Genomic DNA, 23,112 nt, shown 5'->3' with positions numbered 1-23,112 from the left:
TTGATTTGCTGTTTGTTTGAAAGGCGATGTTATTCACAAAAAGCTTTGCATTTAACTAAGAAGATACAACCGCAGAGGTCATGCAATCCAAAAACTGATACAAGCATATTTGATTTTTTTTTTATAACGAAACTTGTACTTGAATATGCGGATTACAAAGGAATTAAGATTTAGTCAAATTTAGTTCCATTGAAATATTTACATTGCGGTATGCTTAACATAATTAATCACAACTTGATCATTCATGCCGGAGGCTTAAATTTGCGCCCGACCTCTTTCATGAGGTTCTGCGGACACTAAAGGACTCTTTTTGGTCCAGAGTTTATTAGTATTATTAGAAGTGTGAGAGCAAACATTATTGGTTCAATGTGTCACCGGAATAGGCGGAATAACTGTTTTTCGATGACCCTAGAGATGGTTTGGTTGACGATTTCGAACTAGAGTGCCTGTATTTGGTGTTTCGTACTGCTTCTGATAGCATTCACTACCAGAGGGCAAGTCGTCTTCGATCGTAGGGCGGGTGGATAAATGACTTGAGAATGTATGGCGAAATTCATTTTTAATTACTGGCCTTCTACTGAATATCAAAGCGACATTTCTCGCTGGTGCGTGGCGGGCGGTCATCAAAAAACCCGACGCTGGTTTAGATACAACAAGACAGCAGAGCTTTATTCACTCATTTTACTTATATTAGGTTTTGCACCGTCGGGATTAACCTCAATCTGATGACAGTTTGGTTAAAATTTGACAGATGGAAAGTTATCGATTAAGGCTCTGAACCATTTGGTGGATTATTTTAACTATTGGTTAAAATTTGACAGATGAAAAGTTATCGATTAACCCTGCTATCCGAGCGTGGTTACTTCTGACAGACAAGAAGTTAAATTTTGACAACTGTGGCTCGAAAACCGGTCGATCAACAGCACGGGGATTTTCGAACATAGAAAATAACTTTCGAAATGTCACTTTTAACCATGAGTTAAATTTATCTCAGCAAATGGTTCACAGCCTAACCCTGCTCTCCGCCCGTGGTTATTTCTGATTTTCGAACACAGAAAATAACTTTCGAAATGTCACTTTTAACCACGAGTTAAATTTAACTCGGCAAATGGTTCACAGCCTTAAAGGCTCGCGCTCGGAGTGCCATCGGTATGCCCTAGCTTCCTTCTTAGGTTGTGAACCATTTGCCGAGTTAAATTTAACTCGTGGTTAAAAGTGACATTTCGAAAGTTGTTTCTTATGTTCGAAAATCCCCGTGCTGTCGATCGACCGGTTTTCGAGCCACGGTCGTCAAATTTAAATCAGAAATAACCATGCTCGGATAGCAGGGTTAATCGATAACTCTCCATCTGTCAAATTTTAACCAAAAAGTTAAACAAAATCGCCGAATGCTTCAGAGCATTAATTGTATAACTCTAGGTCACTGTCTGCGACATAATGTGACGGCCCCATGATAAAATGCAAACATGGAACGGGGGCCGTCTCACTGGTATCGCCGGTCTGCCTACGTCTCTAATGTAGCTAATGACGGCGGTATAAAAATATCAATAATGGTGCAATTTGTTCGATATACTATTTCTACATAATGTATGTCCTGTTTCAGGCGGCTGGTTCGGAATCACACCGACAGTTCGCGGAATCACACCGACAGTTCGCTCACCTAGGGACTTCTTTGTAAAGGTCCTTGAAAGGATACTGGATTCTTATTAAGCTTGTAAATGTAGAATCAAACACAGCGATAATTATCAGATTACAGATTTTATTGCACTTGAATCAACAGTGGTTATGAGGATAATGAAATTTTTTTATTGAAGTCTTCCTAATGGCTTACTTGTTTCCAACAGCACCCAAATATCACAAATTCATAGAATTATGTTAGTAATGCCTTGTTCAGACTGGAGAGCTATAAAATGTTATAACGGTTGTCAAATAATTGCAACACAGAAACCACCATCAAGATATGAATGAACATGAACTGCTATACAAGCAAAACTAGTTATACAAAGGTTTTAGAAAATGTTATAGAACATGTGTGTTGCTTGGGTATTACTAAAAAGAACGAAATCTTCTATTTTTTGAAAATGTCCACACCGCAAAACTAGTTTATCTACCACTGGTTGGGCGAATTCTGTCGGATTTGAAGGTAGAAAGTTAGAAATTGAGGCAGCTAATTGCCATGGAAGAATACAGATAAATGTTGTTTGCCTTGATAGAAAATTTATTTGGTAGTTTAAAGTTGTTAAACAATGATTAAAACCGAAATATAGCATCGACTGACCCATATTACTCAATGGCCCATAATACTGGTATGACACTGACACACTGCCAGTTTGAAATTTGTACTGCCAGTTTGAAATTCCCACAACACAAATCTCAGAAACTTCTATGACTTCGTGATTTAAGCCTAATCGTTTGTTTTGTAGGTTTCTACAACTGAGGGTCTATAGGATAAAGAGGATAAGAGAGAAGCTTGATGATCTTGATTCTTTTGGTAGTCTGATAGAAACCACCTAAGCTTAGGTTGTAACGGGCTAATCGCCGAAAGGTTTCTTTCCAAGTGTATCAACCTCTCCACTTAAGCGCCAAGCAAGCAAAGGAATCACTTGCATGTGAAGAGGCAAGGTTTGCTCGTGCCCGGTGAGACTCCTCAAGGCGAGTCCTTCAAAATACTACTCCGATTTCCGATCGTACCACAACCAACGCTTCCCAATATGACCCCTAGATAATGTAGTCAACGGGGACCCAAACTAAGTCAACGCACGGACTAAAAAAACTCAATTATCAGACTTTTCTCTTTTGCTCACGACAATCATGGTTGGTTATTTTTTTTCATATACTTTGTATTCGGTTTTGAAAGGGGTTAGTTAATAGCCATCGGCTCTGCTATACCGACCGTAGTTCAAAATCAACTGTCTAATGACTTCACTTGGTTTGTCCCATTTATTGCTATTCTAGAACCTTCTTATCTTCGGGGTAGGGGTGTGTGTGTGTTGATGCCTTCTTATTCTATTTTTAGGTTACCTGGACTGATCTAACCTGTTATGCTCGGAGGGGCTGCAGCCGTATACTACCTCTCGCTGATAATGCTGTCAGTGGTACGTGTCTCGGCTATGACGAATTTTTTCCTCGAGACAGCCACCACACGGTTACACGTTTTGATTCGGTTTTTTTTTTAGCGGGCCCGCTTTTCTACTCGCGCGAGTGCTGCTTCGAGGCCAAACATGGGGTGATCCGGCAATTGGCGACCGGTATACAACCCCGGAAGTAGTGGTGACTTCCGATGGCCCGTAAGTGCGCTGGGGAATATCGCTAACCCGCCAACGAGACCAGCTACAAGCTGACGAGTCTTCGGACCTTCCCAGAGATCGCGTGGCATACGCGAACCCCTACACCTACCTCGACGAAACACCTTCGCTTGAAGGATATTCGGTCCTTCAAGTGAAAAGAAACGCACCAATTACAATTTTGTTTTTCTAACTTCCAACAGTCGAGTTGTGGATATTTACCTGGACCTCGAGCAGATTATTTCGTGTGTTTCACCTTTTCTCTTTTAAAGACAACTTTAGCCTATTCATATGCTACAACAAATTTTAGGTTAGGCTACATTCAACAAAATTAACAGAGGAACTCACTAGGTTTACAATAGATTTTAGGCACGCGTGGGCCAATAATAACGTTCTCAACCACTATTGTTTTTTTTTCTAAATTTCCCGATTACTGAAATACAAGATGTTATTTTTTTTTTTACATATTTTTCCTATGGTCGATATCTTATTAAAACTCACTATAACTATTTCGATTGGCTAAAATTCTCACAAACGATAACTTTCCACTAAGTTTTTTTCGGGACTACGTCCAACCACTATGCCGATCGAAACGAGAAAGAATGGTAATTGAAGATGGCCTTCTTTGCCAAGTGTTACGCAACGCGGGGATCCCTACTAATACCATTGCTTCAAAAATTTGCATATCATCATTTCATTTTTAAAACATTGGCTATACTATCTGCGATCCAAACGGAGTGGTATGTCTTGCTTCACGATCAGATTCAAATGAGTGTTTCCAATTCTCGCCACTCACAGCGCTACGATGCATAAAAAGTGCTCGAATGCAAACATCACCAAATGTATACAATTGCCTTCCCTTTGACTTTCTTGTAGCCTGAGAAGTGGAAGATACACACTTCAAGAGAATATATTTACAGATGTTACTATTTTTTTACGACCATTTTGTAACAATGTTACAAGGTTGCCAAAGCTGTTTGTTCTGAATCCGCTTCTCCCTTATCCCATACCCTCACTTGTTTCTTCGAAAGACAATGAAAAATCTCAGTAGAAACTGGATAAGGACGGGAAGATGGTGGCAGTGAGTAGACGGAGGAGAACTGAATAATGTTGAGAACTGTGAATAAGGATTTGTATTGTTTGAAGTTAGTTAGCCCAAGTTAGTTAATCTGCATAATGGAGATTGTCAGTCTTAGCACTTGTTTGAAGTTATTATTGTTGTGAGTTTAAGAAAGACCAGCCTATCCTACAAATGACGACTAGGATAAGAGCGAGAAACAGGATGGATGGCATGCAGGGGAAATTGTATTAATAGGTAGGGCCACGGGATGTAAACTAGGCCTAGCCCCTCAAATCGTCTAATCAATGAACTATCAAGAACTCCATATTGAAGGGACCATCGAGTCATAGAACAAAAATCCCATAGAAAATATCTATTGCAGTAGCAATGACACTCATTTTTACTATGTTTCTATTACTAGATATCGAGTTTGTTGACATTGAGTTGTGGAGAGTTGAGTGTAAATCCTTCTTTAGCACTCTATACTGAAAAGTTCTATTTTTCGAAACGCTTTGGCCTACTTTTGCTAACTAAAATATCTGTGCCAAAAAGTGCCGCTTATCGGCAAGCTTCGGTGCATAAATTTACGTGTCGTGCTGAAAAATCTTGTTTTTGCTACTTGTTACATAAATAACTATTTCAGCAATAAATTTCAATTTTAAAGACACAAAAAGTTCACTTCTCATTTAAAATTGTGATCCACCAACTAATCACTTAAGGAGCATGCATTATTAAAGTCATGTGAAATTTAGGGCAAAAATTACTTTTTCGAAGGGACGTATCTGCTTTTGTAAATAATGCATTTGCTCGTCGATTTGACTTAACTGGTAACTCGCCCACGCATGCCACTACCTGATAGTGGCGTTAGTATTCGTGGGAGAGCTACCAGTTACGTCAAACCGACGATCAAATGCATTGTTTACAAAAGCAGAGACGTCCAATTGTCCATTCCTTTTTTGAAGTCTTTCACAAAATTCACTTGTGATTAAAAACTTGACGATCAGTGGCTTTGTATTTTTTTTTTAATATTTACTTTTTGGCATTGATGTAAATATAAATAATTAATCTCAAAAGATTTTACTTGTGTTTTATTGGAATTCCAAAAGTCAAATAGTTGCACTTTTCATACTTAATTATATTTATTCAAATCTCAAAAATTAAATTTAAACCACCATCTCAATACTCCTCACGCTTTTCCTCGTGAAGCGGTCGTGTTTATTTACAACCGCGTTTGACGGTCTGATTGGAACTTTTGACTTCAGTCTTCGTGCGTCTCTTATTAAAACCGTCTCTGAATTCTTTAACTCACATTAGCAGATCTGCTATTACTATGAGTGTCTATAGTAGAGTCATGTGGGAAACAAAACAAAACAGCTTACACACTTCGAAATGTTTACCGACTTCAGTAATTTTTACCGACCTTTCAACAGCTGAAAGTTAATAATGGAAAGGTCGTTACGTTTCCTGTGATATCCATAATCGCATCCTGTCGATTGCAACCTGGCTTTGAAACTCCACAATCGCGGTTTTGATCCTACTCCAAAGGTACACATCAACATCATCTGTATCATTGTAACAAAGTATACGCAGGACAAACCTAGAGAACTTCAGCAACTAGATTTAAAGAACATATAGCGGAGGTTAATAAGGCCAAAAAGCAAGAGGAAAAACATGTAACCTAACAGTGAAATCAAAGGTTGCAGAACAACAGAACATCTTCACCGAGGACCACGGGAGGACATCACGATTTTACGAACCGTATCTACAGTACACCATAGAAATTGGATGTTGCAGAGAGCCTCGAGATCAACAAACAACGGGATTAAACTTTACTCAACAGGAATCAAGGAAACGGACACACATGACTTTTCAAGTTACTAACTAGGACACATCATCGAGTAAGTTCTACAGGAGATTAGTTATAAGTTTACCTAGCTTCAAAGTGAAAATGTACCTAGGTTAATATTTATTTGGCAAGTTGCGATGGTTTCTTCAGTCGAGTATTAATACACTGAAGAAGTCTGCACATTGTAGTACGCGTATCTGTCAAGCATAAGTAAATAACGTAGTGGAATTAATTATTTATTACTAATACTTCTCTCTTTCTTTACATCATCTGACCATCCAACGCAAAAATGTTGTAAAACATCGGAAACCCGAGCCACAGCTCCAATGACCGAAATTCCGTTGTGCTGAGCGGTTTGCTTCTTTAGCTGCTTAGCAGCTGTCCTTGACACTTAGCGGTGGATGATCGCGGCTCGTCTGTTGGAACCCCCCCGTCGACATTGGTGACGAACCACCGGATTGCGTACTCGCCGTAGGCAACCCCGATAGTGTTTCTGCCCAGGCGAACTCACCTCTGGTACCGCCTGCTTCGTCCTGCTTGAGGATTAACTGCGGTGGCGAGACTGGCTCTATTGGCGGAGCCGCCGCAGTCAGGACGGCGGGTGTCAGATGGATCCTTAACGAATCCTTAATCCCACAATCGTGATCCAGCACCCTTTTCACTGCTCTACCATAACAGTGTTTCTTTTTCCGCAGCCACGGGGCCGGCTTTCACTCGCGGTACAAAAAGTTGAGTAGAACGATTGCGGGCTGAAACGGGGTAATTTGTCTCCGAATCCAAAACACGCGTTCACTCCACCGTGGCTCGGATACTTCTTTCTAGTTCACAACGTCACAATCCCAAAAACAAAACCGCCATCGCTCCTGCAACCGCGTTCGATTGTTATGTTGATTAGAGAAGGTCCATTAATTATGTCACGAATATTTGGCCCATTTTCAACACCCCTCCCTCTTTGTCACATTTTTTGTATGGACCTTAAATTTTTTTGTATGGCTCGTCACAGTTTCCAAACACCCCCCCCCCTTTCTCCCCCTAAAAGTGTGACATAATTAATGGACGATCCCTTCTGTTTTCGCCTTCTTTTGCAGCGGACCTAACTTTATTGAATACGCGAGACAACATGAAATAATAATTTTATCCTTAGCTAACTAAACTGACAACATAAAAATCTAAATAAATGCAAAATTAAAAATTATTCACGAAACAATAGTGGTGAATATGTTGCCGGTCGTGAAATGACAACGAAAACAAAATATAACAAACACGGCACACACTTGTGTGAAACACGGTTAAATTACACTCGGTGGCAAAACTACACAAAACGGGATTAATTGTAACACGCGGGTTACAATTTTACCCATAAATTGCAATAAGTGCAGGAACTAAGTGATGAGTAAATTTGACTCATGTTTCATTTCTCATATTCGGGATTTTTCCTGGAAAACATGAGGCAAATTTACTCATCGCAGAGCTCCTCTAATTTTTGCGATTTATGAGTAAATTGAACTCAAATTTGGGTCGATCTTATTGGTCGTGTAGTCGACATTTGTACGATGTGCTGATCTTTCTTAAAGTCACAACAATAATAACTTCAAACAAGGTCTACGGCTGAAAATCTCCATTATGAAGATTAACCAACTTGGACTAACTAACTTCAAACAATGCCACTCTTTATTCACTGTTCTCAACATGATTCAATTCTCCTCCGTCTGCTCGCACTGCCACTATATTTCCGCCCTTATCCAGAGTCTACTGTGATCTTTCTTTGTCTTTCAGGGGGTAGAAACTAGTGAGGGTCTAGGATGAGAGAGAAGCGGATCCAGAACAAACAGCCTTGATGACCTTTGCTAAGGTGGTTTCTATCAACACTAGCAAAGGAATTAAGATTATCAAAATAGGCGCTTATCTCTGATCCTCCTTATTCTTTAGACCATCACTAGTAGAACCCTACAAAACAAAGGATTAGGCTCAAATCACGAAGTCATAGTAGTTTCTGAGATTTGTGTTGTGGGCATTTCAAACTGGCAGTGCAAATCAGAGTCGTACAGCACCCTAGTATTATGGGCCACCGAGTAATAAGGGTCAGCCGATGCTATATTTTGGATTCAAACAATCAAATAAATGTTCTATCAAGGCAAACAAGTTTTCTCTGTAATCTTCAATGTGAAACACATGGCCCCGGGGCACTTAATTCATTAATTTTATGCTTGTATGTTGTAATAAGATATAAAAACCAACTTTTTTCTTTGAATATACAGATAAATTCCAGAACAACATGTGAAAAGGGCATACAAGCTTTTTGTAAACAAACCTTCTTATGCCCTTTTCTCGCCACCCATATGACACCAACGCAAACCTTTAACATCACCGGGTAGGGGACACTTTCCCCTTCCCGATGATATTGCTGGTTTGCGTGGGCGACCCTCGGTTGGCGAGAAAAGGGCCTACAAAGGTTTGTTTACAAAAAGCTTGTATGCCCTTTTCACATGTGGCTCTTGAATTATGTCTTAACCAAAGTTGAAAAAAAGGTCAAAGAAAGCAACTTTGCTGACGTGTTGGAGGCGAACCAGCCCCAGGCTGAAAGCCTCCCTAATAAAGATAAATCAATCAATCAATCAACTTTGCTGACGTAGTCAAAATCCTCAGTTCAATATTTTCAGAGCTATGGACCACATTTTATGGTAGCTCCCTTAAATTTAGTTTATCGATCATTAATTTTTAGTGATTAATTTGTTTAGCTTATAATGTTCTAAACAATTGTTTTAACCGCAAAAACACCCGTTTTTGTCGTAGACTGTTGGTCACTACAATTATCCCTTGAGGAGTTATAGCACATTTCTATATATTTTTTTATTAACTTTATACGCTTATAGGGGGTAATGGGGCAAGTGGAGACACAAACTACCAATCAGTATGAAGCTTAGGCCAAGAACTATAAAGTTATGAAGGTTTGGCTCAGTGCTGCAAAATCTCGACAATACACGGCGATATTCAAAATTCTGCTTTGGTCACTCATTTGAGCTAACAGTCATCATCAAGGCAAGCCATGCCAATTGTTAAATTTGTAACGAAATTAAATGACTGGAACAAAATACTTACATGGAGCCGTTAAGGTGAACAAGCATCTATGTCCTGAACTGCTAGGAGAACAATAATCTTACACATAATGCGCTACATACACTTTTTGTTACTGGGTGAATCTTTGTCATTGACGAAACAATTATTGAGATTTTGACAAAGGCTTTTTTGAGGATCAAGCAAGGGGCAGGTACTCCGCACACCAATCTTGGGTCAATATTTTTCTCAGTGTGCCGCTGGTGTGCTGATTGTGCCGGCAGTGCAGGGCATAGAGTAAGCAGCGAATTTTTTTTAAAATTATACGAATAGTATGGTATATTTGGAAACCCGGCACTTCTGACAGCTTGAATGTTTAGGTTTGCAATTGCAACGGCCCCGGAAATGTCGAATAGGATAAGGTTTCCTTCTACCGACGAATAAAACGCTTCTACGCCAACTGGAAGGATGCAGATTTTTCCCATAATGATTCGTTACAGAAGGTGGATTGCATTCTGACGGCAGTCGGCGCAGACGAGGAAACCATCTACAGCAAATCTACCTCGCTGCAGACCTGGCTGCTGGGATACGAGCTGACCGATACGATTACGGAGCTTTGCGAAAAGTCAATCTTTTTCCTGACCAGCAAAGGTCAATTTCCTGACGCGGATCGAGAAGGACGGTGAGGAGGGCATTCCGTCGGTGAAGTTGTTGGTTCGGGAAAAGAACGACAAAGACAAGGCCAATTTTGAAAAGCTGCTGGAGGCGATCAAGGCCCTTGATTCAAGGGATCCAAGGATATCAAAACGTTGAGCTTCTTCTCCAAGGAAAACTTCCCGGGTGAATTCTGTGAATCGTGGCGAGCCTTCATCAAGGACAAGAGCTTCGACACGGTACACATCAGCATCCCAATCGTGTACATCATGTGCTCCAAGGCTGACTCCGAGGTTATCGCCATCAGACGGTAGACGTATTCAACAAGTACCTCAAGCATCACATCATGCAGATTATGGATGCTGATAAGAAAGGTACGTCTCCGGTGTGGATACCAACTAGTTGGACATGCGCTACCCGGCGATTATCCAGTCGGCTGGCAATTACAGATTGAAGTTCAGTGCATTCAGCGACAAGAACTATCTGCAATTTGGATCGATCATCTGTATTCTGGGTGCGCGTTACAAGTCCTACTACTCCATTGTCGTCCGAACGTTGTTGGTAAATCCGACAGAAGCACTACACCTTACTGCTCAATCTGGAAGAGAAACTGCTGAAGGTTAGGATCCCGGTCAAGAAGCTCTCGGAGGGTTTCGAGGTCGGAATTGTTTAAAAATTTTAAGTTAATTAGGTTGAGTTGAAGCAATAAAAATTCCGTGTGGTTGTGCCGTGAAAATTAGTTCGGTTTTGTTCACATGAGTTTGGTTTGGTAGATGAACAATTGACAGACTACTTTTCACGGCACAATCACACCGAATTTTTATTGCTTCCAATCAAACTTAATTAACTTTTATTTTTGTTACAAAAATCGAAAACCATTTATTTCAATCTCGTATAAGATGGCACATATCCGAAAATAAAACTACTCTTTTGCTTTATTCAAATTTAAACCGAAATCTCACTTCAAATTTACATACGTCGCATCGGTGGTAAGGCCACAGTTGTTACCCTTCACCGCCATCAAAGCATATCCATCGTTGTCCCAGTAGTTGATTAGCCAGTAATCTTTTCCTTTTAGTTTTCCGAATTAAAACCGCCACCACTGCATGATCCAATCCATCCAAATTGTTCTTGTATTCCGGTTCGTAATACACACCATTTGCGTAGTAGCTGAAAGACTTGTGACCGGCATCGATAGCAATTGACAGGCCTCGAAAGCCTACATTTCGAATTTAAATGTGAACCGAGAAGTGAATTGCTGGTCTGAGTTCCTCACGTATATTCAATCAGAGTATGTTTCTGAAATACACAGTCAAACAGCACGTAATGTTGTGAACAACTTCAATGACAGCTGTTCAGCAGTGCTCCCATTATATTTAATGACCAACCCAATGCCTACGAGAATGCCGAAGGATGTGCCCAATCTGTGCTGAATCTACTTTCGGCACACTGTGCTGAATGAGTTACCCCTTGGGATCAAGTCTATCAGTGACTATGTGAAAAACAATTTAGTCAATATCGCGCGAAAGTCTGTCAATGACAATGGCAAATCCCAGCACTGGTTTGGTTTGTCACTTTTTACCCATATTTGTTCATGTTTTTTTCATATATCTATATTCTTACACAAATCACACATTTTTAAGTGGATAGACCTGCGTTACACGTGAACTGCAGTCATATATACGAATTACACTATGATCATATCCAAGTGTACTCTTAATAGTATACATATTTTATGATATTTTGACCAAATTTATGTGCAAACTATTTTGGTGAAGGTATTTGAACGTTTTGTAAAGATTTTCGAAAATTCAACCGCATATTCAGCAGAACACCCTAAAACAAGGCATTTGAGAGGTACGTTAAAAGTACTTGAAGGTACGCTATGATTCGCTGTTGGTACACTTCGAGAAATATAATTTGGCTCCGTTCTATTATAAATGTTCCCTCTGAATAAAAATGTTTGGATAATACGATGACAATTTCAAACATTCTAAAGTAAACTTCAACTTAAAGTAATTACAACACAGAAAATAAGAAATGAAGTTGAAAGTCGTGGTGAAGATCTTCGTCGAATTGGTCCAACAAAAAATGGAAATCGATCTACTTACTGGCACGCGACACGCGACAAACCGGACGCAGGGGCGCAGGCTCAAACACACATCGATGTTGTACGCCGCTTGTTTTCCGCATACGGTTTCTATGGCGACGCTAGTCGCGTTCAAACAGAACCTGATATTTTGATTTCAATCATCTCATCGCATCGACAACATGGATATGTACGACGAAATGTATGAAATTAAAAATAGTCGCGAAATTGACGATAGTCCACCGCCCGATTTGGACGTTTCCAGTTCGTTGCAGTTTGTAAACGAGGAACCGCTTGAAGATAATCCGAAAGCGGCTCAGGTATTGGAATAAGGTATGCAAGCTAGGTGTTTGATATTAATTGATTCTGCCCAACGTAGAACGTCAAAGTTGACCCGATCGATGATGTGGATGAGGAAATAACAAAGGTCACTGCTAGTAAGCCCAGCGATATCTTCAAGAAACGAGAGAGCTTGCAGAAGCATGATTCCTTGACGGACAGCAGTGCCAGCGTTTCGGAAGATGAGAAGGAAATCCCCAAGAGCCTGGTCGAAGAAAAGGAATTCAATCCAAAGTTTTACGAGAACATTGAGGCACCTAGCGAGGTGAAGGATTTGTTTCAATACATAACACGATTCTCGCCGCAGCGCATTAGCATAGATTACAAGTTGAAAATTTTCGTACCCGATTTCATTCCATCGGTTGGAGATATCGATGCTTTCTTGAAAGTTTGTTCGCCGACTTTCATAAATGAGGAGAAGAAAAAGGTCCTCACAGAGCACATCAAGAAGCTTGGACTGGAGGTGAGTTGACACTAGGCCTACTGTGATTCGGTACACTCTGAAACACTCGTAAATTTCCAGACTCTAGATGAGCCATGCGGCGATCAAAGTGACCGGGTGCTGCTGCAGATGAAAATGCGATCTATTTTCACCAAGCCCCTGGAGACGCCGTCAGCGATTGCAAAGTCATCCAAGGACGTCGACCGGTGGATAACGGAAATCCAGTCACTCAAGGCGAATCAATCGGCTCAGAACATAAACTCCCTCCGCCCGATGGTGAACATTGACAATCTGATGTCGGAGTGGCCTGAGGAGATTGAAAAAATTCTCGACACGGTTGGATTTCCCTCAGCCGACTTGAATTGTTCGCTGAGTAGGTATATTGAAGTTATTTGTAACATTTTTGACATTCCAGTACAGCAGATCAATGGACAAGCGGGGTACATACAGGCATTGTATAATTTATTCAATCTGTATTTAGCAGTTAAGCAGCAAGGTAACGCGTAATCATTGTCTAAAAGGAACTTAATAAATCTAAGAAATCAACTGAAGGTAAATGCCGTTGCATTATTTAAGTATCCGAACGTAGGAATCTCCTATACCGAACTTGAAAATAGCCAAAAACGGGAAGTACGTGATAAGGAATCTCGATAGAATCATTTGACTGTTTAAGTACCACCTAAAGAGAGTGGATTTTATCCACACTTCATGTACTATCAAAAGATAGTACAAGATGAACCGGCTGTATCTGCCGAAGTTATCGTATTTGGTTTCGCAGCCTGGTGACGGGTGTTCTTCAGTCCAATAGTGATAGCCGGGAATGCCCGTGAGCCGAGCCGTCAGGAACAGGAAGGCATCGTAGTCCAGGAATGGGTTAAAACACCACAGGCCCTCTATCAGGGCTTTGCTCATTTTCTCGAAATTTTCCGACCGGGCGATCAATGCGGGTTTCAAAATGTGCTCCTGCACTTGTTTCATCCGTTCCTCGGTGGAGGCTAGGTTGTTTGTGCACAGGTTGTAACTGAAAGTGGAAAATGTTAAAATGTAATTTTTTCTCCGAATTAGCAAATTGTCAGCAGATTGAAATTGAAGTAAGTTTAGTAGGCGTTGCATAGCAACGAGAATAGAAAATTGTCAGTTCTTAATGAAACTTATTCCTAATCGTGTTGATACATCTTCTAAAGAAAATCCAGTGTAGTTAGTTTAGCTTATGTCGTTTTCGTTTTTGAGGTGTAGCTACACCGGTGCTACACAGCCGAACACCGAAAATTTTCAGGGTGTGGCTATCGGTTGCACCTTTGTTTACAAGCAAATGATGATGAGCTGTCAATGTCTCGCGCTTATTGCTGCTTACACTACATCGGTGTAGTGTAGTAAAAACGAAAACGACATTAGACTGACTGCACATATCAATGGTTGCTACTCCCTGATTGATCAGGATCAGTGAAATTGCACAATAAATCAACTGAATGGGGCTGGGAGTGACCGTTCATTCTCAATATACAAGTTTAAGTAGGGGAAATGTCTCTAATGTTGGCCTATGGATCTAAGATTGGGCCCATCGCTAAAAATCTGCTTTTTATCAATTTTATCTAGATGAACGCGTCATTAGGACGTTACTAATGGATATTTTTGGTTGCTATTAAAAATTTAGTCGATTACTGAATTTATGTATGGGCCCAAATTAGGGACATTTAGGCCGACATTACCTGCATTCAGGCATGGAAAATCATTTGCATTCATTTCGTGCATTCATTTACATCGATTTGCCCCTAATTTTTTTTTTATCAACAGCATTCCGCTAAATAAGGTATGGAGCTATTGTAGGTTTTATTATTAGCTACAACTTTTGTTAACAACTCAAATCCGTATCTCTTATGCATGACGAACCAGAGCTAACAGAATCCACTACTGTTTTTCGGTGAATGTATTTTACATTCACTGAAAAACAGTAACAAGTTCTGCCCGCTCTAATTCGTGATGCATAAGAGATACAGATTTGAGTTATGGGCAAAAGTTGCAGCTAATAACAAAACCTACTAAAGCTCTATACATCATTTTGCGGAATGCTGTTGATGGCAAAAGTTAGAAGCAATTGAATGTAAATGAATGCATGAAATGAATGTAAATGATTTTCCATGCCTGCCTGCATTTCCCCTATATCCATATTTTGAAGATCAATAAAGGCACCAACCTCGTATTTGCAATCACATGGGAGTATGGAAGGAATACTAGAGTGACCTTTGTTGTTTTTGGGACCGTGTTTACCTCTGCGCCTTCACAAAGGTCACAGGAGAGAATATTTAGTTGGTAGCTTTGGTTCGTTGGATCAGAATTCACCTTGAAAAGTGATGCCATCGTAGTTTTGATATCATATAAATATTGTTTTTCTAAATTCAAGTAAATAAGATCCGATCTCTTGATGGCTGGTAGGCAAATAATGCGACCATATCAACTCAATAATGTAAAGGGGTTTGTGATAAAACCCACCATTTTCTGGAGGTCGCAACTAGGCCATCCAGCCCCTTACATTACAATAAACCGTTACTAGTGACGATTGTTCCCGGCGTTAGGTTAGGTTAGGTTTACTTTATGAAGAAGACAGATGTAGCATACTTTTTATTTTACCGAGTAAACCATTCCGAAGATTATGACGACTGTCACGCATAATGAATGACATTATAGTAATGATAACATCACTAAGACAACCACACCTCCTTGACAGACCTAATAATGATTTCGTCATCTTGCACAAATAGGGGAAATGCAGGTAATGTTGGCCTAAGTGTCCCTAATTTGGGCCCATGCATAAATTCAGCAATCGACTAAATTTTCAATAGCAAACAAAAATATCCATTAGTAACGTCCCAAGAACGCGTTCATCTAGTTAAAATTGATAAATAGCAGATTTTTAGCGATGGGCCTAATCTTAGATCCATAGGCCAACATTAGAGACATTTCCCCTATAACACATCTTTCAAGCGATTTAGACCGATCTGTATTGTGTTTTAAACAATTCGCCGGATGCACTGTGCGGTAGAATGTATGGGAATACCGGACAAAAATCAAAACTGGAGGTTTTTATCATTTTTACCCATAAGTGCAAAAGAGAAAGTCGTTAATGATTATGCAAACTGCTATTTGAATTAACGACGTATGTTGTATACGTAATCATAAATGTGTCCCAAATGCCATATTACGTAAAATAGGGCTAAACAATAGTGTTTTAGAGAAAGTTGTTCATGATGATAAAGATGTATATATGCATAGCATTCATATCTTATACGTAATCATTCAAGTGACTTAAACGCCAAAATATATAAAAACCTTGAAATATTAATATTTTGACGTACACAGCAAAAATAATAATGTAATAAAGATCAATGTAATTCAAGCTGATGTATGAAATAATGATGTAATAGGAAAAAGCAGACACAATATTACATCAATGGATGTAATTTTGTTCGCAAAATCGATGTACATCGTACAACGTTATATTACACTACCGATGGATGGTCAATCCGAACCTGGTTGCAGAAGTTTGTGAAAACCGAAAATGGAACATGTAACAAAATTATGCAAGATTTTGAACGTTAATAACTCAGCTGCCCCTTGACCAATTCCAATAATGTTATCGCCAATCGATCGGAGTTATTTGTACGCATCTGCTTAAGTTGAGTCTTTATCATTTTTCAAAATGTCGCAATTGAAAATTGCACGAGAATGGCAGGCACTTTCAACACCACTCCCGGTTATTCATTCAATGGGCTCGGGGCCTGGAACTAACATAAAAATACGACCGATCGGATTGACTACACGATCAGTTTAGAGTCGGCGCACAATCACATATGAAGTGTCAAATTTTATTCACGCAATGGGTGTTGTCCCACAGATAATACTAGGATATGTTAAGGTGACGTCCATGGTCTTAAGTATTTTTAGGTCTAGTATCTGATGATGGGTTTTATTTGACTCCAATTAGTGTGTTAAAGAAATGCTCAAACAATCAATAACATACGAAAACTGTGATGACAAGGACAAAAGTAATTGATTATTCAGGCAGTTAAGTATGGTCATGATTGCCCGCCCGTGGATACTACTCTTTTACTAATACAATCAACTGTAATTGTTCAGAAAACCAATAGATGGCACTTGGACTAGCCTTCATTGCCGGCTACGCCCGAATTCAGGAAGGAAATTGTGGGCGAAATACTCGTTTTATTGGATACTGATAAGTCCATTGCAATTCCACGAGCCATATCAACTCAGTACTGTAAAGGTGCTTAAGACCGACGATATTGAGTGCAGTAAGCAAAAATGATCACCATTAGGCCACCGAGCCCCTTACGACCGTGTTCTGTTACTTGTCAACTACATTCTCTTCAAACAAAATAAAACAAATATCTATCGACAACCCAACAATGTATACACTTCTATAATAAGATGAATATTGAACCCACATTGATCGATAATGGAGTACAAATGTTACGTCCATCTTCAAATGAAAATCAAGTGTAGTTCAATATAAAGTACTTATACCAGAGATTTCTGGTGATATTACTACCCCCTTGTATCTGTTATTGCGTATGTTGATCAAGAGTGAAACATTCTTACAGATAAGAACACTTCGGAATTTCTTGGGGTTTTTTGAAACTTAGCTTGATAGAAATAATGGTAGTATAATTACCATCGACAAACACTAAGACCAGGGAGTCCCGAAGAAACGTGCTTAATCGTTTGGCTCAGTAACTACAAGACCTATTTGAAGCACCCCTCAAAACGACTCTTCATTAACACTCCAAACACAATGCCTCCGGCAAAATGTGTAATGGCAAATTGGCAATGTTTGAAAAATCATTGCTCAGCAATTTATTGATCGATTTCAAATATATTGGTACTGAATCAATGTTTAAAGAACAGACATAACACTCGCAAGTTTTGAAAAGTCTTTAATTTGTGATACAGTACGACGGAAAAATGAGTCATCGCATATAAGTCGGAAATTTGCATTCTATACGATTTAACTTAAACATGATGCGAGGTTTGCCATTCTTATATGCGATTTTTACTTAAACTGTAGCAATTTACGATACTGTCTGTACATTGTTATGCGACTTCTGGTTGTCTGGGATATTTTGTACATCAGAGATGCGCAAAATATATTAAAACGGCCAGGCCTACTGGGCAAGATGATTCAGAAACATCAGGCCTGTTTAAATCAAAGATTTAAATACGATGCTAATAAATGGATGAAACGTGGACATCTCGTACAGTACGTTCCGTTGTTATAAATCATTGGTCGTTGGGAGCATCTATTTAATCTAAAAAAGTTAAATGATGCTCCATTTTCCTCGAGTGGTTGGCTATTGTCTTAGCTATATAATAAACGGCCGTAGGAGAAAGGAAAAGGAGGAAGGAAGGAACCTTATCTTCCCTTGTGTAAAAACTGAAAATAACGGGTCTCTAATCAATCTACATGAAAAGTTCGCTATGACTCGCGAACTTTTCCTTTTCTGTGCTTCATAAAACCTCGCGAAATTTCCCAACGCTGAACACGAACAGGTGAGAGCTAGATTTCAGTAGAGAGCGCAATAGAACAAAAATATATTATAAATTTAAGAACATATAAATGAAAGTAAAGGGAAGATCTCAGCAAGTTTCTAGTTCAAAAATTCTTCAGGCAAATCATGATCACAAAAATGGAACTTTAAGGTACAAAACATCAAACGTCTAAAACCAGAAAAAAAAAGCACTAGGACGACTCTCTTGCCGAATGAACCAATTGTCAAATCTATGTTAGAACTTGCCCATACCCACTCGCTCCCGACCTTTGACAATAGCGCACTAGACATTTGATTTATCATCAAAATACAGCACGAAAGCGGCTCTTCGAAATGATTTCTAAGACAAAGTTGTAGAAACCGAAACAGGTGAATATATAAACAGGAACGATCTCACCAAATGAACGATGGTTTGCCCGTGAAGCAAAAACTTGGAAGGCTGTTGCATCTCCTAGTTCTATCTCAACACTTCAAACCATTCCATCGGATCTTCAAAGAAACTCTTGCACAATCAGCCTCCGATCCAAACAGAATCATCGGGCCAACTTGCCAATCGCCTAATAACAGTTCTGACGAAAAAGATGCTGATAAAAATCACTTTGAAATGCATTCTACCCGATCACTAAAATCACTTCGCATCTAAAATTCTTATCTAGAACAATGTTATCGAGTGGCACATTGTTTCGGGCAAAAACGCGATGAAAAAATCAATGACAGAAAAAATTAAGCCTAAAATTTAACACTTGGAAATGTTTCACGTCCTTACAGAAGCAGAGCACACTTTGATCTCCTGTCAAAACCGAGAATTTTTTGCCTAGATAAAAATTATTTTGTCCAGAATAGATCAGACACGAAGCAAATCATACATTTTTCACGCGTGTTCGTGGCTAGACAAACGTTTTCCCCGAACACGAAGACAGATGTCAGTAGTGTCCTTTGAGTAGAAATTGCATGGTTATTTCTATGGTCATTTATGTCGGTTTGTCGTTTGTGTCTATAAGGGGAATCAAAACAAACACAGATTTCAGTACGAGAATGGGGTTCACTTATACACTCCCGATCATAAGTTCACCCCCAAAAAAACATGACGAATTTGTTATGTTCATATCTCTGTCATGTTACGTCCAATTTTCGTTCTCTTTAGATCATTTGAAAGGTGTTGAATGGAACGTAGGCAAATTGTTCAATATAATTTTCAAATTTTGTGTGCTAAAAGTTTACCCAAAATTGCAATATTTTTCAAAATTTACTCTGAAGAATCGTGACTGATTTTCTCAGAATTGGGTTGGCCAAATTTTGAAATAAAAGTAGTAGTAGAACATTTATGCTATACCATTCATACCATTCAAATAACCTTTGGAGATCGAAAATTGAACGTAAAATGAGAGATCATTGAACAAAACATATTTGCATGGGTTTTTTGGGGGTGTCCTTAAACTTATGATCGTTAGTTTAGATGTATTTGGGACCTATGAGCTAGTCAAATAAAGCATTTTTAATAAAGAAATCTAATCAAATCTAGTCAAGTAATAAGCCAATTTAAAATCTTTAGTTTCGTATTGTTTGTTGGTATTACACTGTGCAACAAACTTGGATTTGTTTTACTCAGAACATTCAAATTTGACCATATTTGACTTTCCTGTGGCCCTTTGTGTTAATGTGCAGAATATACTTATGCCGTAACACGTTAGGTTTTTCATATAATAATTTTGATATGTTCCCGTAACGATGTTTGATATGTAGATCGTAAGTAATCAAATATATTATATTAACAATATGATCCACTCTTTCGCTTAGTTGGCAAACCGAATTTTCAGCGATGAAAGTGCCTCTGTGGCCTGAAAGGATACCAATGTACTTGTTTATCTTCACGAAGGAGAGGTAACCCAAATGAAAATTTGTATAATATTTTAAATGCATGTATTTCAGTATGGGATGGTCCATTAATTATGTCACGAAAATTTGGCCCATTTTCAAACCCCCTCCCCCCTTTGTCACATTTTTTGTATGGACCTTATTTTTTTTTTGTATGGCTCGTCACAGTTTTCAAAACCCCCCCTCCTCCCTAAATGTGTGACATAATTAATGGACGACCCCTATTTTATTTTATTTGATGACAACAATGACACGTCACACAAATTTGCATGTAATATCATTATATATAAAATGTAATTAATGAAAATATTTTTACTAGTGTTATATTCGCGCCCTTAGATTTTTAATTGGATGATTGATGTTGATCTTTTTCAACGTGAGTTGGTGCATGAAACAAACTTTTTCGGTCACCATTGCAATGTATGGAAAAGGCATGAATGGATCATATTGTTAATACAGTCAACTCTCCGTTTCTCGATATTTCTCTCTATCTCGATTTTTTTAGCAGTCTCTTCAGATGTGCATACATCCAGTTCTCTCGATACCAGTATCTCGATATTATCTCTATCTCGATCTTTCTCTACACGGTAAAAAAAAGTACCCAAAAGTAAGTTCTTTTCACTCATCTCGGCACTATAGTGCTGGAACCCAAAAGTAGGTAAAGCGGGCCAAAGTAGTTTTCATTTACTTGTGTGCAATTCGTATGGAATTTTCCACTCGCTTTCTACCCAAAAGTAAGTTGGTTGTACCCAAAAGTAGGTAAATATGATTATACTCAACGTTGGGTTCTTACACTTTACTACCCCTGTTGGGTGGTTTTGTTCCCGCATTTTTGACAACATTAGAAAAAGAAAAGGAGACAAACTAGTCAATACTAAGGCTCTGAACCATTTGGTGGATTATTTTAACTTTTGGTTAAAATTTGACAGATGAAAAGTTATCGATTAACCCTGCTATCCGAGCGTGGTTACTTCTGACAGACAAGAAGTTAAATTTTGACGACCGTGGCTCGAAAACCGGTCGATCGACAGCACGGGGATTTTCGAACATAAGAAATAACTTTCGAAATGTCACTTTTAACCACGAGTTAAATTTAACTCGGCAAATGGTTCACAGCCTAAGTAAAAGTGAACTGGTCGTTGGGTATATTCGGGATCAAATTACTCTCCAAATGTCGATGGAAAATTTTAGTTCACCAGTTTTTCTACGTTTGAAGTAAGTGATCGAGTTTTGCTGTCGATGCCGGATAAACAAATATACTTTTTGAACATAAATTGCTCCTAGAATCGTACTAGTAGGCTAATAAATTACTGTTCTGAATGCCGATCTCTCCCTATCTCGATGGTCCCTTCAATACTTCGAAATGGAAAATTGACTGTTATGCTTATTTTTAGGGGATGTTTTTACAGATGAAGTGAAATTATTCAAATCCATCCCACCCGTTCTACAGTTAACATTTATACGACGAGTTAACATTTATATACCACTTACCGATCCTGAATTCCGATCATGTAACCGATAACTCTCCAGAAGTGAACCAATGCTTCCATATCTTCCTTGTTGTAAACTATTCCAAGCTTATTATAACCTAGGACAGCGTACCTAGAAATCAAACTCGTCAATGCACATCTACTTTCTTTATAAGGCAAAAACCTACCCCATGAACCCAAACTGCGTAACGGCCATATCCTTTTGGGACACAATCCTGCCCGCAAGCTTGGCATTGCTTCTCTTGCTAACCGCAACATGACCTCTTCGAACATAGGTAATCGATTTCCATGACCTAGAGAACACTGACCAAGAGTTAACATGCGCGTTATTTTCATAAATGTGCGACAACTTACGGAGTTCCCGGTAGCAGTTCCTCATAGTACCAGTTTAGAGTGTGCATTATAGTCCCAACATAGCGCCTGTAGGCAGTCACGGCAGTGGACGATTGCTTCGTATAGACTAGCACATTCACAATACTTGGCACGGCCAGAATGACAAGCAAACCACAGAGTTTGGCTACGAACATCGCGAAAAAGTTCTGTTTGAAGTACTTCTGCGCCCTGGAAACGATATTTTACATAAATCATAAATATTAAAAAAAAACCAATTGATGCGTTGATGTCAACGTACCGTTTGTACTTCTCATCATCGTACCACGGTGGTAATTGCAGCTCGTACTCATCAACATCGATGTCCACTTGCGTTTTCGCTCCATCGCCCAGCAGTCCATCCAAATAGTTTAACTCGTCATCTGTAACGGGAGTCGAAAAGAGAAAGTGGATTACATACTTTTTCGCTGAGTGAATATGTTTTTTGTTATGCGCAATGAACTTAGGACGCACTTTTTTCGGGCTCCATTTTTTATTTCACCAAGCTACACGTAGATTTAACTGACTGACGACATCCAGTGACCAACCCAATAAGAACCTGTTTCTTTGCGATGTGTTCGCGAAGAATTCGTCTGGCATACTTGAGAAGCAAACGGGATGACACGACGCGCAAGATTATCTGCGCTATACGGTCTGCAATCGACTGAGCACGCTAATAGGCTGGTACCGGTTTGCCTTGAGCTGAACGGCTTGTTGCTTCTATTCCGAAAATCATCAATAACAAAAATGAACTGGAAATCCCAAGATTGCTGATTTGTTACATACGATTGAACCACCTGCTTTTTTTCCTAACAGCTCCTTATCAACAAGCCACTAGCAGTTAAACAAATGTTATCTCATCTACGGGAGTTCAATCTTTTCTGGATGGTAGCAATATAAAAACTACTTACATTTCAAACGTCACCAACTAAATTGCGCTCGCTCTCGCACATCGAAGCTGACTGGGGAAAGGCGCGCAGAGTGCTGGTGGATGATGTATGATAGCTTTCTCCTCGTGAGCGTTACTCCGATACCGGGTATCTTGCATG

General features: G+C 39.3%; 2 protein-coding genes across 2 annotated transcripts; one reads left to right on the top strand and one right to left on the bottom strand.

Moving 5' to 3' along the window:
- The first annotated feature begins 11,939 nt into the window (after window positions 1–11,939).
- Window positions 11,940–13,325, top strand: IFT46 (intraflagellar transport 46). The gene is made up of 3 exons (XM_065239496.1): window positions 11,940–12,307; window positions 12,367–12,789; window positions 12,850–13,325. Exons 1-3 carry the CDS (start codon window positions 12,170–12,172, stop codon window positions 13,273–13,275), a joined length of 987 nt encoding a protein of 328 aa, XP_065095568.1. The 5' UTR covers window positions 11,940–12,169; the 3' UTR covers window positions 13,276–13,325.
- LOC135717415 (uncharacterized) lies at window positions 13,245–22,802 on the bottom strand. The gene is made up of 6 exons (XM_065239495.1): window positions 22,538–22,802; window positions 22,326–22,446; window positions 22,049–22,255; window positions 21,862–21,987; window positions 21,696–21,806; window positions 13,245–13,789 (listed from the first exon to the last, which is right to left on the bottom strand). Exons 1-6 carry the CDS (start codon window positions 22,551–22,553, stop codon window positions 13,336–13,338), a joined length of 1,035 nt encoding a protein of 344 aa, XP_065095567.1. The 5' UTR covers window positions 22,554–22,802; the 3' UTR covers window positions 13,245–13,335.
- Between the last annotated feature and the right edge of the window lie 310 nt (window positions 22,803–23,112).

This window comes from Ochlerotatus camptorhynchus, unplaced genomic scaffold (genome assembly GCF_037179485.1).
Source record: "Ochlerotatus camptorhynchus isolate MF236.1 unplaced genomic scaffold, CSIRO-AGI_Acam_v1.1 ptg000055l, whole genome shotgun sequence".
NCBI classification, from domain to species: domain Eukaryota; kingdom Metazoa; phylum Arthropoda; class Insecta; order Diptera; family Culicidae; genus Ochlerotatus; species Ochlerotatus camptorhynchus.
This window is presented reverse-complemented; position numbering and strand designations above follow the sequence as displayed.